We start from the raw sequence: 15,107 nt of genomic DNA on the forward strand, positions 1-15,107 counted from the left end.
GAGGAGTACATTTTGCCTCCCTTTGTGTCGGGGGCTGATATATTTGTCGGGGGGTTATTTTTCTTGCAGTCCTTGACAGGGAAGCGTGTCTGAAGCTGTCAGGAGTTTACGCTAAGCAGCCACTCTCTGGCTCTTGGACAGCAGGTCTAAAGTTTCAGTCTGTTTGTATTGGGCTGTCATGTTATGGGATTAGGGGCTGTCACGATGGCTTCTGGATGCATTGTAGGGGGTCTGATTAATCTCACTGTGCTTCTGTGGAGCAGCACCTCTGTGCTGGTGACAGGGAGGTGTGGGCTGAGCTGCTAGGAGGGACTCCTGTGCAATGGAGGAACCCGTTCTCACCATTCGAGGTCTGGAGACGGTTTCTGTTCGCTCTGCGTGTGGTGGGCCCCTCTTTCAGCACGACGTGAAGTCCAAGAGACCTCCAGCAGTGTCCCCACAGTAACTCCAGTGGCGCGTGTGTCTGGCAGGCATTTTACCGGGTGCTCTTCCTGAGCCCTGGGAGACAGAGCAGGGTCTGCCTCGGTGCGCTGGGGGAAGAGCCAGGCTGTGTGCACATTTCTTGCCTTGGGACCTTTAACCCTTCTTAGTCTGGGTGTCTCTTGGAGGTATCATAAATAAAGAGGGAAATGAGACAATGCAGCTGCTTTAGAATCAGTTTTTGCTTTTATTTGTGATGGAACCTTGTTAATTGTTGGTGCAATAATTACGCAAGTGACTGTGATAGGGACCATTTAGTTCAAGATTCTCTGTGACCTTGAAGTTAAGACCTTACCTTCTTCCTTTCTCCCCCCACTTTCTCTTACCCCTCCTTTACTAGCTGTCACATATGAATAAACTACATTAAAATAACAAACCCACACTAATTAGCTGATTGTGCTGGGAAGTGTGAGAGCAGAATTTCCTGTGTGTGTGAGAGCGAGCGAGCGAGCAGGCAAAGGGGCCTGATCAACTGATACCAACCCAAGGCAATTTTCTCCCATATGACTGCCACACACCAGTCTGGTGCTCCAGCACACACACATGCCAGGGCTCCTGTCCTCTGTACTGGTTCTTTCTGGTCCATACTGGTTCTCTTCTCTGAGACTATGCGTAAACCCCATTAAGTGAATTCCTCACCGTCCCTAGGGTTAGGCTTGGGAGGCTGTTCTCCCTGCTACAGGTGCTTGGGTGCAGTTACTGGCTGGTGTGGTTTTGGCAGCCAGCACATCTGGGATGGAGCTGGGGACCTAAAAGCAGGTGGTGCTGCAGTCTGAAGGAGAGAGCAAGTCAAGCTTTTAACAGACTTCATATCCTGCCTGAGCCAGGAGCAAAGGCTGGTCTATACCATATTCACCTGCCTGAGATGTCTGGGGCCTTTTGAGCGCAGTTCAGTCTCAGCATAAATACGTGCCTCTTTCTTGAGGCCAGTGGCATCCTTTGGTACCAGCAGGTTCAGAGCATGCCTCTCACCGGGCTCTCCTGGCTGGGCTTCCACTCAGAGCTTAGGAAACAGATGGCAGTCCCACCTTTCAGAGGATGACGCTGGCTGTGCTTGAAGGCCCGTTGGGTTGGGACCAGCCATTTGCTGTTTGGGTTCAAGCTGTCTGATCCCACTAATGCCCTTCCTTGCTTCTCTCCCCTCTCTCTTTCCAGCTGAAAGAACTATATGCACTGACGCAACCTCAGGAAAACCCACAATGGCTGCCAAGCGCAAAGGCGGCCTGAAGCTAAATGCAATCTGTGCCAAGCTGAGCCGCCAGGTCGTCTTCGACCACGGGGGAGCCGAACAGGCACGAGTGGACAAGGGGCTGCAGCGGGAGAGCAGCAACAAGGACCTGCCTCAGCCTGGGACCAAGGAGCTGGGGACAGAGTTTTCAGATGGACTCAGCCGCGTGCAGAAGATCGAGGAGGACAAAAGGAGGGAGGTGATTGAGAAGTGGGTGAACGGGGAATACAACGAGGAGCCCTTGCTGGGGCGAGCGGAAGGCAAGGAATGTAAGGGCGCCGAGAGCGCGGAGGTGCCCCCCGAAGGGGTTTACATGGTGCAGCCCAAGGGCTGCAGTGATGAGGAAGACAACGGGGACGAGGCGGATGCTCTGAGGGGCTCGCAGGATGGCAACTTCTTGGATGACAGGGATTCAGACGGGCCGGCCTCAAAGGACGATGCCTACCGGTCCTCCAGTGGCGAGACAGGCTCCAAGCTGGGGGGAGGAACCACCTCAGGTAAGCCCTCTGCCCCTCCACCTCCCTGCGTGGGGCAGCTTCAGCACTGTGTTTTCTGTGGGACAGACGAAGCTGTTGCTGTGTGTCCATGGCAGATACTGTCTGCATCTGGCAGCCAAGGAGGAGGGTGAAAGCCCCAATCCCCTTGCAGGGGCCTAGCATTTTGCTCTTGGGACCGTGCTGAGTTTGCCTCTGCTTCAGCCTCCCCTTCCCAAGAGGGGTGTTTGTTGGGGTGGATGTGGCTGGATGGCTCTTCCCAGACCATAGATCCCTTGGTAGAGTAGATGTCCCCCTGCAGACTCCTTCACACCATTCAGACGGAGACAGCTGTGGGGCGTGCTGGTTTTCTGGTTGTGTATTTCCGCATGGGCGGGAAAAAAGCAGAGTGTCCACGTGGCAAATCCCAGGTGGGTTCTGCAGCGCATTCCCACACACGCCGCCTGTGTGGCGCGTTGCATCGCAGGCAGGGTTGTGTAAACACGCTCATGCCCACGTTGCATCTTACTCAGTGGTAATGAACCCCGAGGTCAGAGTTGACCGCGGGAGCCCGGGGCTGGAGGGGGAAAGCCCGCACCTCATCGTGCATTCATTTCAACCCGGTGCGTGCTGCAGTCCAGCTGCCCGCGGAGCTGCCGGGCAGCCCCTTCCCCCGGCGTTCACGGGCAGGGCCGGCGCGGCCGCCTGCGAGAGCTCGGGGGCTCCCGGGGGCCCGAGGCCGAGGGCAGCTCCGGGAGGAGGCGCCGGGGAGGGGCTGCACCTGCGGCGGCTCGCCGGGGCCGGGGCCGGGGCCGGGGCCGGCGCCACCAGCCCGCGGGCGCCCACACCTGGGGCGGCGGGACCGGGACCGGCCCCGCCCAACGGCCGGCCGGGGCGAAGGTTCTGGAAGGAGCGGCTGCCGCCGTAGGAGGTAGGCGGGGGCGGCGGCTTTCCCCGGGGGAACGGGCGGGGGGGCCGAGCTGTGCCAGGGCAAGGCCGGGGTGGCCCCACGTCCCGTGCGGGACCCCGCCGAGCCCCGGCCGCTGCCCTCTGCTGCTCGGGGGCTCGGTGCTGCTGTGCTGGTAGCAAGCTTGGAGCGAGCCGCTGTCTAAGCGCTACGTAGCCTTGTCCCTTTTCCCTGGTTGGCCTGGCAGCCCAGGTGCCCCTTCCTGGGCGTCACGTAAGAGCCCGTAACAGAGCCGTCCAACACGTAATGCATTGCCTTCCCTTTTTGCTGCTGCGTGTTCCCTCATCCCGGCCGGAGGGGCTGAGGGGTTACCGCTGGCCGTGGCGTGGCCTCCTTCACGAGGCAGGCCTGGGAGCGCTGCTCGCGGGGTAGCACACCCTGAGGTCGGGCTCGAGCTGGTGAAGCTGCTGGTTCCAAACCTGGTTGTCCCCCGCCGCTTCGGTCCGGGATGCCGACTTGCGTGCAGTTGCAAGGTGTTTTGCCCCAGGCTGCGTGTGCATTTCTCATTTTCAGATAGCTCCCACCTTATTTTTGTGGGTCATTCAAAAGCTGAATTCAGCAAGAGATGTTGGGGAAAGCCCCAGCTGAATTTCTTTCACACTTCTGATACCCATGTTCCCCCCAGCCTGATTTTGGGGGGCACATGAGTGCTAAGCCTTGGTAAAAGCTTAGGGTAAATTGAATTCTCTCCATTAGGGCAGAACAGCTCCCTCCCCCGATTTGTCACTCAGCTGGATTGGATCTGTAATTGAAAGATCTCCCCCTAATCTGCTCCACCTGCACGCACCCCTCCCCTGATCTCAGCACTTTGTGAATCCATCAAACTTTCCTCCTTTTGTGTGTGCGCGTGTTTTCTTCCTCCTGTTAATAATGCAGCCAAAACTCATCTCCGTCTGTCCGTTCCCCTTCTGGAGAGGCACATTCTCTAGTCTTCATGAGTTCAGTGGCAGCGCACATAATTATGCATATAAGATATAAACAGAGCTGTTTAATTATCCTTCGCCACATCAGTGACAGAGTAATTAACAAACATTGCAAGATCAATGAGGAAAAGTGTGACCTTCAGTTTCCTTTGATAGGAAAGCCCTTGTCGTTCCCAGACACAAGGTGATTGTGCCTGGACTCCGTTTTTAGTTTGTTTTAATTCCCCCCCATTTGCAGCTTCTATTTGCTACAAAAACTAAAAGGAGGGGAACTTAAATGTAAAAAATATGTTACCAAACTGGGGAAAATTAAAAGGAACTGAGGTTTCTCACTGGGGTAGGAGTTCTCGGTAAAATGTCTTTGTAGGGCTGTATTGTCAAAGGATTATGCAAAAAATGTATAAGCATTCATGGGGGGCTGAAGACTCATTTATGTTTAAGGCAGGTAATGGCACATGCAGGGTCCGGTTTACATATACAGCCACATGGGATTTGACTTGCAAACAGACGTGCTGCCAGCTCTTGAGCGTCTGTTTCAAGAACCCTGTTGTAAATGTCGTTTGCAATGTTTCCCTGGAAAGCACAAACTGAAACATGTCTTGCTTTGGAAAGGACAAAGTTCTTTTCCTCTTCTGTCTTTTTCTGTCAGTGTTCCAGAAAATGGATTTTAAGCTGTTCATCACCAAGTCCTCTCAGACCTGGTGTTCCTGGGTGCAAGTTAGGTTTATTCCAGTGAGACCTGGAACCACCTATACCAAAAAGGAGGTTTTTTGCCTGTGAGATGGGGATAGCAGGAGGCAGTCAGGTCAAAGGAGAGGAATACAGCTCTGCCCTCCTGGTCAACGCGGCCTTGGGGCAGTCATCACAGGAACCTGGTTTTGAAGGTTCTGAGCGCCCGTTGCTCTCTTTGAGGACATAGAAGATACAGAGCTGGCAGCGCTCAGCAGCATTTAAAATTGAGCCCGTACTTCTTTGATCAGCTGGAAACTTGCATAAAAAGCAGGAGCCACACAGAAAACCAGATCTTACATCTAGCTGGGCCTTCTTGATCAGTGGGGAAAGTGATCCTGATTATAAGAGGCTGAGAAGGGTTCCTGCTTCTTGGAGTCCCAGTGTGTACACACACAGCCTGCTTTAAGGGACTTCAGCTACTGCTCGTGTCCTCCACTAGCACCTCCTGTAGTCTAATGCCAAATCCCTGCCACCTTGTCTCCTTCCAGGGTGAGACAGTGAGGCTTGTTGTGCATCAGGCAGGAGTTTGCAAAGACTTGGTCCATGCTATTCAATCCTCATGCTTTGAAACAAGATGGGGAACATGCATGTATGGCATCCCTATTTCATTTTCTGAGCCACCCCTTGGAAACAAGGGACTAAGGAGTTGGTGCTCAGTCTTACCTTATGTGCCTCCTTCTCTGGTACACAGCTAAGGAAACATGTTCAGGAGTCGCATCTGTCAGGAGGTGGGTGTCAGAAGCTGATCTGGACATGCAGATACGTTTCTTCATTCAGGCACCCTCTCCTGCACACTGGCTGACCCATAGTTCTCTACGCACATTTATATATAGCATTTACATTTCCCAGTACAGCCTCTGACAGATCCCTTTCCACAATCTCTCACTGACGCACACATACCCAGGGAGATTTTCCTATACAGTCCCATGTTCTTTACACTGCCTGTTACTTACATAGTGGGCTAAAGTAGTCACCAGGAGCTTTCCCCTGGACAAGCTTTCAGAGTTCTCCTTTCTTTTCTTAGCCTGTTGGCTAAGTCTCTTGGAAAGGGAATATTGTCCCTGTTTTCAACAAGGGGGGTCTTCTCTTCATAATTTCCTGGGGAAACTCCACTTGGGAGAACATGCATGATGCGTGCCAGTTTCTTGCTTGTTATCCTATAGCCCCCAAGTCTACATGTTTTCCCTCCCAAGCAGAATAAAGGACAGAGCCCTGGCTGGGATGTCCCATCCCCCAGTATCCAGACCTTGCACTCCATTTGGGCTGTTTTGCTTTTCCATCCATATATAGTGTGCTGCTGCAGGCTATTTTTAGCCCCTTTTTTGCTAGCTTCGGATCCTTTGTGATACGATAGCTGCTCTGAGACACACAGATCTCTGCTCTTTGGCAATGCCCACAAATGGAGAGCAGCGGCAAGGGGAGAGGGAGCCCTTTTATTATCACATAGAAAAGGAGAGGAAAATGCAGTGCAGGGGAGGGGGAAGAAGACCCGGGGACAATGCTTCCTGTGCCTTCCAGGGCTGTGCACTTTTCACAGGGATTTGTTTCCCAGCCACTGTCCTGCTTTGCTTTTGTCTGTGTGGGGGTATGAGGAGGGTTTTCTGTCGAGTGGGTGATGATAATTACCTGTTCACTGTTGTTTGAAAGTGTATGTGAAATGAGTTGGCTGGGTCTCATACCATCTTTGTGGTGAGACAGCTCCCTTCCATAAGGTGCCTCCCCTTGAAGACCCTCTAGCCTTCTGGGTAGGTGTCTGTGCAAATAAATGAAGGTTGTCTTGGCTTTAGGGGATGTGTTGGTGGGCTCATGCTGGGATGAGTGAAGGTGCGTTTGCTAGGCAGTGAGTAGTGGGAACTGGCCAGGGTTTCATCTCAAATGCGGATGAGGAAAGACTGAGCAGCACTGGCAAAGGTGTTGATCAGGGAGGGTATCGCGATCATCTGGAACCAAATTTGAGCAAAGGAAAAGCAGAGTGCAAGGTGTTTTGGGGGATGAGAGGATTAAATCCAGGGTAGTGAAACCTGAACTCAAGCTCAAGACTCAAGCTCAAAAAAAGCTCTGAAAACTCCCCCTTTCCTATGGTCTTGGGTTTTGCATCTGATTGTTTGCACCAACTGAGGTCTAGCCACATGGGTTCCAAAGATGCTTTCCAAGACCAGGTGTGCAGATGAGAGGAAGTTTAAAAAGGAGCTGGTCTCCGACAAGATTTTATTTTCTCCAGTGTTAAAAGAAAATACTAGGTTTCCTTGAATCTCCTCTCTGGATCTGTAATGTCTGTGGGGCCTGAACCGAGCTGGGATTTGTAAAACTGATTTCAGATGTGGGATTGAAAAAGAGGGTCTCCCCTCTTTTTTTCGTGTGCTGCAGGTTAGGATAAAGAAGGAAAGGGGTTGGCTGGCTTTCAGGGCAGCTGTTAAAGCTAGTGAAAATCACACTTAATAGTTTAATTTCCTATCAGATCCTCTCTGTGGTATTCTTTCTCCCCTTGCAGTTTGGCACGGGCTGGCTAGAGTTTTTCTGTGCAGTGCTTGGAAGTCAGGGCATTGTGAAGGAGGCTAGGGGATTGTTTTACAGGTCCAAAAAGAGAGGAAAAGCAGAACAGGGAAAGCAGATTTAACAGAAAGAGGGAAGTGTTAGATCCAGTAGGGATTTACTGGGTTTAATCACTTCTGTTGGGTCACAGGGTTACACTGAAATGGAGGTGGAGAAGAGAGCAAAAGAGGTAAAAAGGAGAACTGCTTTAAAGCAAGATGAAATTATTTATGATGTCTGTGTATGAAAGATAAAGTTGATGGCTTTGGTAGGGTGTTGGAGGGGCCACAGGAGAGGGCCAAGTGGGGAAGCACAGGTGAAGTGATCCTACCTCTGAGGATGGAGTAATACAGCCTTTCCTTGTGGTTTCCTTCTGACAAGTCTTGTTATTGGACACTGTGGGGCATGATTCTGCATTTAACATCCTTTAAGATTAATACTGACCCATGAGTTTGTGCGAGAACAAAAAGCTACAGCCTGAGCCAGACACTGCAAGAGCATTGCCACCCATTCAGTAACTAACAGGGTGTTTATGCTGAAGTCAGGCATCCCAAAATCCCATGCAGGATGCTGGGCCTAAGTGCCCAGAACTGGAAAGTCATTTTGGGCTAAACCAGATCCCAGCACTTAGCAGATGCGTCTTTGTCCTTCTGCTTGCAGGCTCCAGGCACGTTCTTTGCATTGTCTTTCTCACGTACCACGTACACAGGCAGCTAGTGCAGCAGCACTTCTGCTACATGAGCACAGCTATACTGGGCAATATTGAAACAGGAATACGATCCTCATGGTCTTGCTCATTTTAGTGCCCATTACAAGCAGTCTCTTCCTCCGTATAGTCCTGTGGAAACTGATTTGTGGAAGCTGATGGCTATTGAACTTTGACTTTACTCATTGGCTGGGTCTTGTGTGCGCAGAAATGCCCTCATGTATGTGCGTGCCTGTACGTATGGCATCATTGGCTGTCAGATCCCCCAAATTTTAAGGGTCCGTTTTCAGGCTTTGGATCTGTTGACCTGTTCTGTGGCTGTGTCTTGGTGCCTTCCTTTTCCACTGTGTTTCAATGCAGTGTTGATTTGGTTTGAGCGGGACCCAGTGCCCAGAACCTCCATTCTGCTGCCAGTGTACCTGCCTGTGCTGGCTCCCTGTGAACGCGTGTGCTTGCTCATGAGAGCTAGAGCGAGTGATTGGAAAAGATGACGAGGGAGGTTTGAAGAACTCCTGCACACAGTAAATCTTTACTCTGCAGGAGAAAGCAAGAAGGAGAGGAGGAGGAGCCCTGTGTCAGACTGAAGCCTAAATGAGTCCAAGCTGGCACGTCAGAGCAATCTTTATTTCCTCCTTTACACTGATACTGGGTGACCTCCAGATGTGTGTTCTTCCCCTCCTGGTGGCCTGTGAAACTGCCTGAGGGAGTAGGGGAGGGAGGGAGGGAGAGACCCAACGAAGGACAGCTTTTGCTCATTCTTCCTCCCTATGATCACGCCTAGGAACACTAAGCCCTTCCTGGCCCTTCCCCAACCCACGCTCCAGAGAACAGGCTTTCCCCCCCTCTCTGGAGCCCACATCAAGACAACAGCTCTTTCTGTCCTCAGTCCAAATCCTGATGGAGAAAAGGCTGTTCCTTACCCATTTTGCACCTGCATGGACTTTTCCCTTTCCTGGTCTTACTGGAAGCTGTTCCTGGCTTGCTCAGGAGGCTGCCTGTAGGTTTCCACAGCCTTCGCTGAACTGTGGCCCCTTTTCACATGGAGAGTAGTAGCTCTCCAGTCACTGGGATTGAGAAGGAAGGGAGCAAGTTGGGTGAAAAGAAATCTTACAAAATTGACAGGGAAGAGAAGGACTGCAACAGCTATGGGGAACTGTCCTGTCTTTGTCTTGCCTTCTCTTCTCCACTCCTTCCCCCCACTCCTCACTGCCAAGCTTCTCATGCTCTTCCCCCACCTTAATTAATCTCCATCTCTGCTGCTTTCCTTCTCTACTCGGCACTTTTCCATTCTGCCTTCCTCCTGCTCCACCCCATACATTGTCTTGCCCTGTCTCCCTTATCCGTTTCACGCCATGCTGTCCTGCCTGCTCTCAGCCGTGCTGTTCACCAACACACATAGCATATCTCACGTTTCTACCCCCCCTTACACACGCAGACACACTGCTGTCTAGCCTCTGTGCACCTCCTTCCGTATACAAACACACACAAGGACAGAACTGTACAAACCTTGGCATATTGGCGTCGGTCTCACTTCCAGTAAAATTACTTTTTCTTCATATTAGGCCAAGGCAAGAGTGCAGAGACATTTATGAAACTTTGTTTAATGTACTGAAAAGCCATCGGCTAGAACATTTAGGAAATTGATTTTCCTGGCATTGATGAACTCTTTTTATTTTACCCCAGTATTAATTACTTTTTTTTTTTAAAACAAATTAATTTAAGAGTCGTAAAACCTAACAAGTGAGCCAAACGTCAGTAGATCATGTTCCCCTCTCCCCTTACTCCCCCTCCCCGCTACTAGTGCTGGTATGGGAGGAGAAGAAAAATCAACGCCTTGCGTGACGCTCTCGCTTTGGTTCTCTGTAGGGGAAGCTTCATCACTGCGAGATTATGCCGCCACCACCATGAATGAGTTCCTGGGCATGTTCGGCTATGATGATCAGAACATGCGGGATGAGCTGGCCCGCAAGATCAGCTTTGACAAGCTAAATGCTGCTACCTCAGAGGCCACTGCGACTGCTGCCTCTCTCCCTGGCGAGGATGCCATGAGCAAACGAGCCCGCTTCTCCAAGTATGAGGAGTACATCCGCAAACTGAAAGCTGGAGAGCAGCTCTCTTGGCCCATGCACTTGGCCAAATCTGAGGAGTTGGGCTCCAAGCTGGGCAAAGAAACTTCCTCAGTGCTGGCACAGCCCATTCGGGTGCCAGGTCCAGATGCCTCCATGCTGACGGAGACCAAAGCCACCATCCTGCCGCTGCCCTCTCCCAGCAGTTCCCAGATGCAGGGCCTGATGTCACGGGCCTCCAAATATGACTTCTTCATTCAGAAGCTGAAGACAGGTGAGAGCATCAGGCCACAAAATGGCAACACTTACAAGAAGGCCTCCAAGTATGACCTAGAAAATGTCAAGTACTTGCACCTTTTCAAGCCTGGAGAAGGAAGCCCAGACATGGGAGGAGCCATCGCCTTCAAGACAGGCAAGGTAGGCCGGCCTTCCAAGTATGATGTGAGGAACATTCAGAAGCTTACTCCAGTAAAAGCTCCAACACCCAGCCTGGCCCCTGCTCCCCTCGCCAGTACCCCCAGCAGCACTCCTGTGGCTGGGCCAGAGCAGTCCGTCTCATTGCCATTCAACACTCCTGAGTACCTGAAATCAACTTTCTCCAAGACAGACTCCATCACAACTGGAACAGTCTCTACAGTAAAGTAAGTGTCCTCCCACTTTTCTTATCTTTGTATTAGTGGGGGATCATACCTAAAGGCTGTGTGTGGATCAGTGGGCAATTCCAGTTGTTGTGATGATCAATACTGCACTGGTCGTGTGATGTTTCTTTTTGCTTTCTGGTGGAGCGTCCAGTCCTCTGTTGCACCTTATATCTCTGTTTATCTTATTTGCAAGAAGGATGTGGCCTGCCATTAGCAGTCACAGCCATGAATCTAGAGCCCACTAGCTCCTGGGTTCGTATGTTAAAATGAAAGATGAGGGAACATGGTGCTGTCAGCACTCTAAGTTCAAGGTTGTAACTACTTTACTTTCTCCTTCTTCCAGTTCCTCAGGCACCCAGCTGTGTCAGTAGGAGAACCTGATTCTTGCTTCCATTTAACTCAATGGCAAAACTCTGCTGACTTTACTGTTACCAAGATGGGGCTTTTTGTTTGTCCCAGAACTCAGAAGACATTTTGGTGCCTAATTCCCATCAATTTTCATAGGAGTTAGGCATATACATACTTCTGTGGGGCCAGGCCTGCGTATTCTTAATTTGCTTGTTCCTTACACAAATAGAGGTGATTCAATTACCCCTCAGACTGGGCAAACTCATTAGCCCAATTACCACTAATAACCTCCTACACATACATTGCTGGCAATCTCTGCAGCGATGCCATTGACTGAATGGAGATATCTGAAGGCCTTGCCAAACCTTGGATTACTTTTTAATGTGGCTTCCAGAGGTGGTGGCTGTAGAAAAGCTACGTATGTATGTGAGGCTGCAAACAGGGAGGAAGGGAGGGACTTCTCTGCTTTCTTGTCATGGTTTGGATTTACTTGTTTCTCACTGTGGACCTGGGGCTCTTGTGAGCTGTGAATCCCATGGGGTCATTTGTAGTAAGTCTAGAACCTCTGGCCTGCACTTCTGTGGCAAATGCCATCACATGCACTCTACTGTGTTGCCCTCTGGTAAGGAGGAAGGCTGTTTTATGTTTAATAGGTGGACCTAGGAGGCCTTGGGCTGAATCCTCACTTGAATGCTCTTTGCAGTCTCAGGCAAGTCTGCATCCCCCACTTTTCCATGTTTCCCCATCTGGAAGGCAGAGCTAATGCTACCTGTCTGCCATGTGAAACGGTCATTTCCCAACTGCCCACAGACAGATTTGGGAGCTCTGTGGTTAAGGTGTATGGGAAAGGGCAGAGGATTATTAACATCTGCATCTGGCCCCCGCTCAGGATGAACCCTGTGTGTGCTCCAGATGGCAGGCAGGGACTCCTATTACTAAAAAACACTGCGATGTAAACATTCCTGTAGGCACAATGCCTTGTTGTGATGGGTAACTTGGCCAGGGGCTTTGTGCCTGAAGAGTCTGCAGAACACTCAGCTGCCTGGAGTTCAGTGGCCATCCTAGAGCTGTGCTTGGCGGGCTGTGAGCCTCCTCTTGTCTGCTTTGGTGTTGCACTGGGATCCCAGTTTGATTTCCTTTCTCTTGCTCATTTCCTGCCACTTGCAGGTGTGGGTTTGCAGCACCATGGTGATCCCTCCTCTAGCCACAGGACTTCCTCGGCTGGGATGTCGTGATAGGGCTGCAACAGGAATGGAGGTGACCAGGACTTTCAGCCTGGCAGTTCCCGGTGTCCTGATCACACACTGGAGTACAGAAGGGGCTCTGGTCCCTTCAGGCTCCTTACTAGATACAGGCTTTCATGATAAAAGAAAGCAGCCCATTAATTGTGCTGGTGGAGGAAGCGCTAACTGTGGTTTCTGGGACCTGGCTTTCCATTCACAGTCCCCACTGGGACCGAATAACCTAGCAGGAATTACCCCTTACTCTCACACATATGCACATATACCCTAGCCATGGGTTTAAACTCTCTAACATCTAATGTTATTAACCTGCCCTGAACTAATCTACCTACTTCAAGTGAACTCTGTGCAAAAGTATCCTTGTTTAAACCAGGCTACAGAGCTGTCATGAGTAGGAGTGGAGGTTGGGTGGGGGCAAAACTGAGAAGGAAGACTGTGTACACCCTGGCTGGGATTGTGTTGGTATGCCACTGTCTCTTAGGAAGGCTGGAGTCTGGCCCTGGATCTCTTTTTCCTCTTGCTGAACTCATTGAGGATGTAATTTTTGTCTGCTTCCTAATGATGTTAAGTAACCCAGGCTTATGTGACAGTTGCATGCAGTTGGGTTGGTTTTCTCAATGATTAAAATACATAAATACCTCTGCTGCCCCATCTGTCTATTGGAGTTGGGGTGTCTGTGTGAAAAAAGCGGCAATTAAAGCCCCATCTAGGGGGCTGTAGCCACGTTGCCAGGACTGGGTAGGAGTACGCTGTGCCTGCTGGCCATAGGAAATGTGCAGTAGCTCACAGCATGGGTGAAGCAGAGACTCTTCTCCCACAGTTGAGCCTACGGCAGATGTGTCTCAATGGCCCTTCCATGCACGTAAGGGCAGTGTTGCAAGGTGCTTCAGGGAGGTGTTTGTTTTCATGTGGCCATCGCTTGTTTGTAAATGGGTATTTAGTTTTTTCTGTGGAAAGACAGGTTTTCATGGTTGGTCTTCTCAGTGTCTCCCAACAAACTGAACTGAGTCCTGCAAAGAGGGAACATGCAGGAGGGGCGGTAGGTGGACTGTATGGTTCCCTAGGAAAAGAAGGTACAGGGTTTGACGGGTAAGGGGGAGGGAGGTTAAACCCATGGGTGTCTTTGCTGGGTACTCTTCCGTGGGCCCTCTCTCCTGATGTGTCAGTGGTGTGTGAGAGAAACAAGGAGCACAGACTGTGCCCTGTTCCTGCCTGCTAACCAGCTCTGCCCTGTGTGTTTCTCATTAGGAACGGATTACCCACTGACAAACCAGCTGTCAGCGAAGACGTAAATATTTACCAGAAGTATATTGCCAGGTAGGCAAAACTCTTGGCTTTCTTGGGGAGAGGGCTGGAATTAAGAGGGTGGAGTGGTGGTGGGAGAGATGAGGTCTTGTCCATGTGGATCAAGTGTTTAAACCAGTCATTGGCACTTCCATTCCCCTCTGGCATCTGTACTTGCTCTGTTCCCCTGCTTGGGAGAGCAGTAGCTGTGAGAGGTGTACAAGGATGCCAAGAGCATGCTCGGCTCCCCAGAGCTGTTAGACTTTGTGACAAATAGTGGAAAAATGTTTCACTGCAGAAGCCCAGGATTTAAATGGGAGCGCTGTCTCTTGACTGTCGTTCTTTCTGTCCATTGCTGTGCTGTCTCCGGCCTTTTTCCCCTACCATGTCCAGTGCCTGCAGGAGGCAAGCAGAAAACATCTCACCTCTGAGAATCTAGGCTGGAGGAATTCACAAGTCACTCGAGTTTAGGCAAGTCTTGGCATCAATGTGGGATGTTTATCCTAGAATATTTTGCATCTCATTTATATGAGAAACCCGCACTGAATAAGGTGCAGACTAGGGCACCTTATCACAGCTCTGGGCAAGCTTAGGTCAGGAATGAGCGATGCTGAGAGGGAGCCCAAGGCTGTTGTGGTGAGACAGAGTGAGTAATGCCATGAGACCCAGAGGGACAGAGGAGATTATTGCATAACACTTGCCCGTTTTATAGCTCACGGTGTAAAGGGTCCATCAGCCTTTGCCCCTGCCCTGTTGAATCCTCCATCTGTACTGTGAGGAAGCTCACTACGAAAGCCCCTTGTATACAGAAAGACACCAGTCAGGGAAGCAAGCAAACACTTCTCTCCAGAGATAAAACTGAAGGGTTTGTTCCCACCAGCACTTGGGCACTTACTAACAAGAGGGGAGGGAAATGTGTACTGTGCTTTCCCACCTTGCCAGAGTCTACAGAGAGTCCCTCTGTGGGAGGCAGTCAGCTGCGAGGAAGGTGCAGGGGAAGATCTCGGCACACTAGGAGGGGAAAAGGGTGGGAACAGTGCTCTCCCTAGCTGGAGCGTGGAACGAGAGGTGATTTCCCTTCCATCCCTTTTGCCCAAATCCCTGATGTAGGAGAAGGGGGCAGAAGACCACATGGGAAGAGAGGACCACATGGGAAGAGAGGACGACATGCAGCCCCTCAAGCAGCAATGCCTCTAGTGCATGTGGCAACTCACTGCCTCCTGGGAGTATAGGAATGAAAGCAGGGGTTTAAGCCCATCTTTGCATGGGGCAGAAGGAGCAGCACCCTTTTATTGCTGAGATTGCAGGAATCGCAGAGGTTGCAGTGAGAGAGGAGATGCCACCCTTTCTGTCCCCAGTTCCCCTCTCAAGCAGAGAACTGTACAAACACTTCACCCACATCCACTCTTTGTAGCGCCTTCCCCTGGGTCAGGCAGGTAACTGAGGGAGGCTTGTGAGATAGCTAAGGGACACCACATCCTGCTTA

General features: G+C 51.0%; 1 protein-coding gene across 1 annotated transcript in view; it reads left to right on the forward strand.

The window, feature by feature from the left end:
• Positions 1–1,518: 1,518 nt before the first annotated feature.
• The window catches only part of CASZ1 (castor zinc finger 1), a 49,931-nt gene continuing 36,342 nt past the window's right edge, over positions 1,519–15,107 (forward strand). Inside the window, exons 1-4 of the mRNA XM_072884310.1 lie at positions 1,519–1,549; positions 1,636–2,205; positions 9,908–10,748; positions 13,586–13,654. Of these exons, the coding sequence (XP_072740411.1) occupies positions 1,519–1,549; positions 1,636–2,205; positions 9,908–10,748; positions 13,586–13,654 (1,511 nt within the window). The remainder of the gene's footprint in view (positions 1,550–1,635; positions 2,206–9,907; positions 10,749–13,585; positions 13,655–15,107) is intronic.

Source organism: Ciconia boyciana, chromosome 19 (assembly GCF_034638445.1).
Source record: "Ciconia boyciana chromosome 19, ASM3463844v1, whole genome shotgun sequence".
Lineage (NCBI taxonomy): Eukaryota > Metazoa > Chordata > Aves > Ciconiiformes > Ciconiidae > Ciconia > Ciconia boyciana.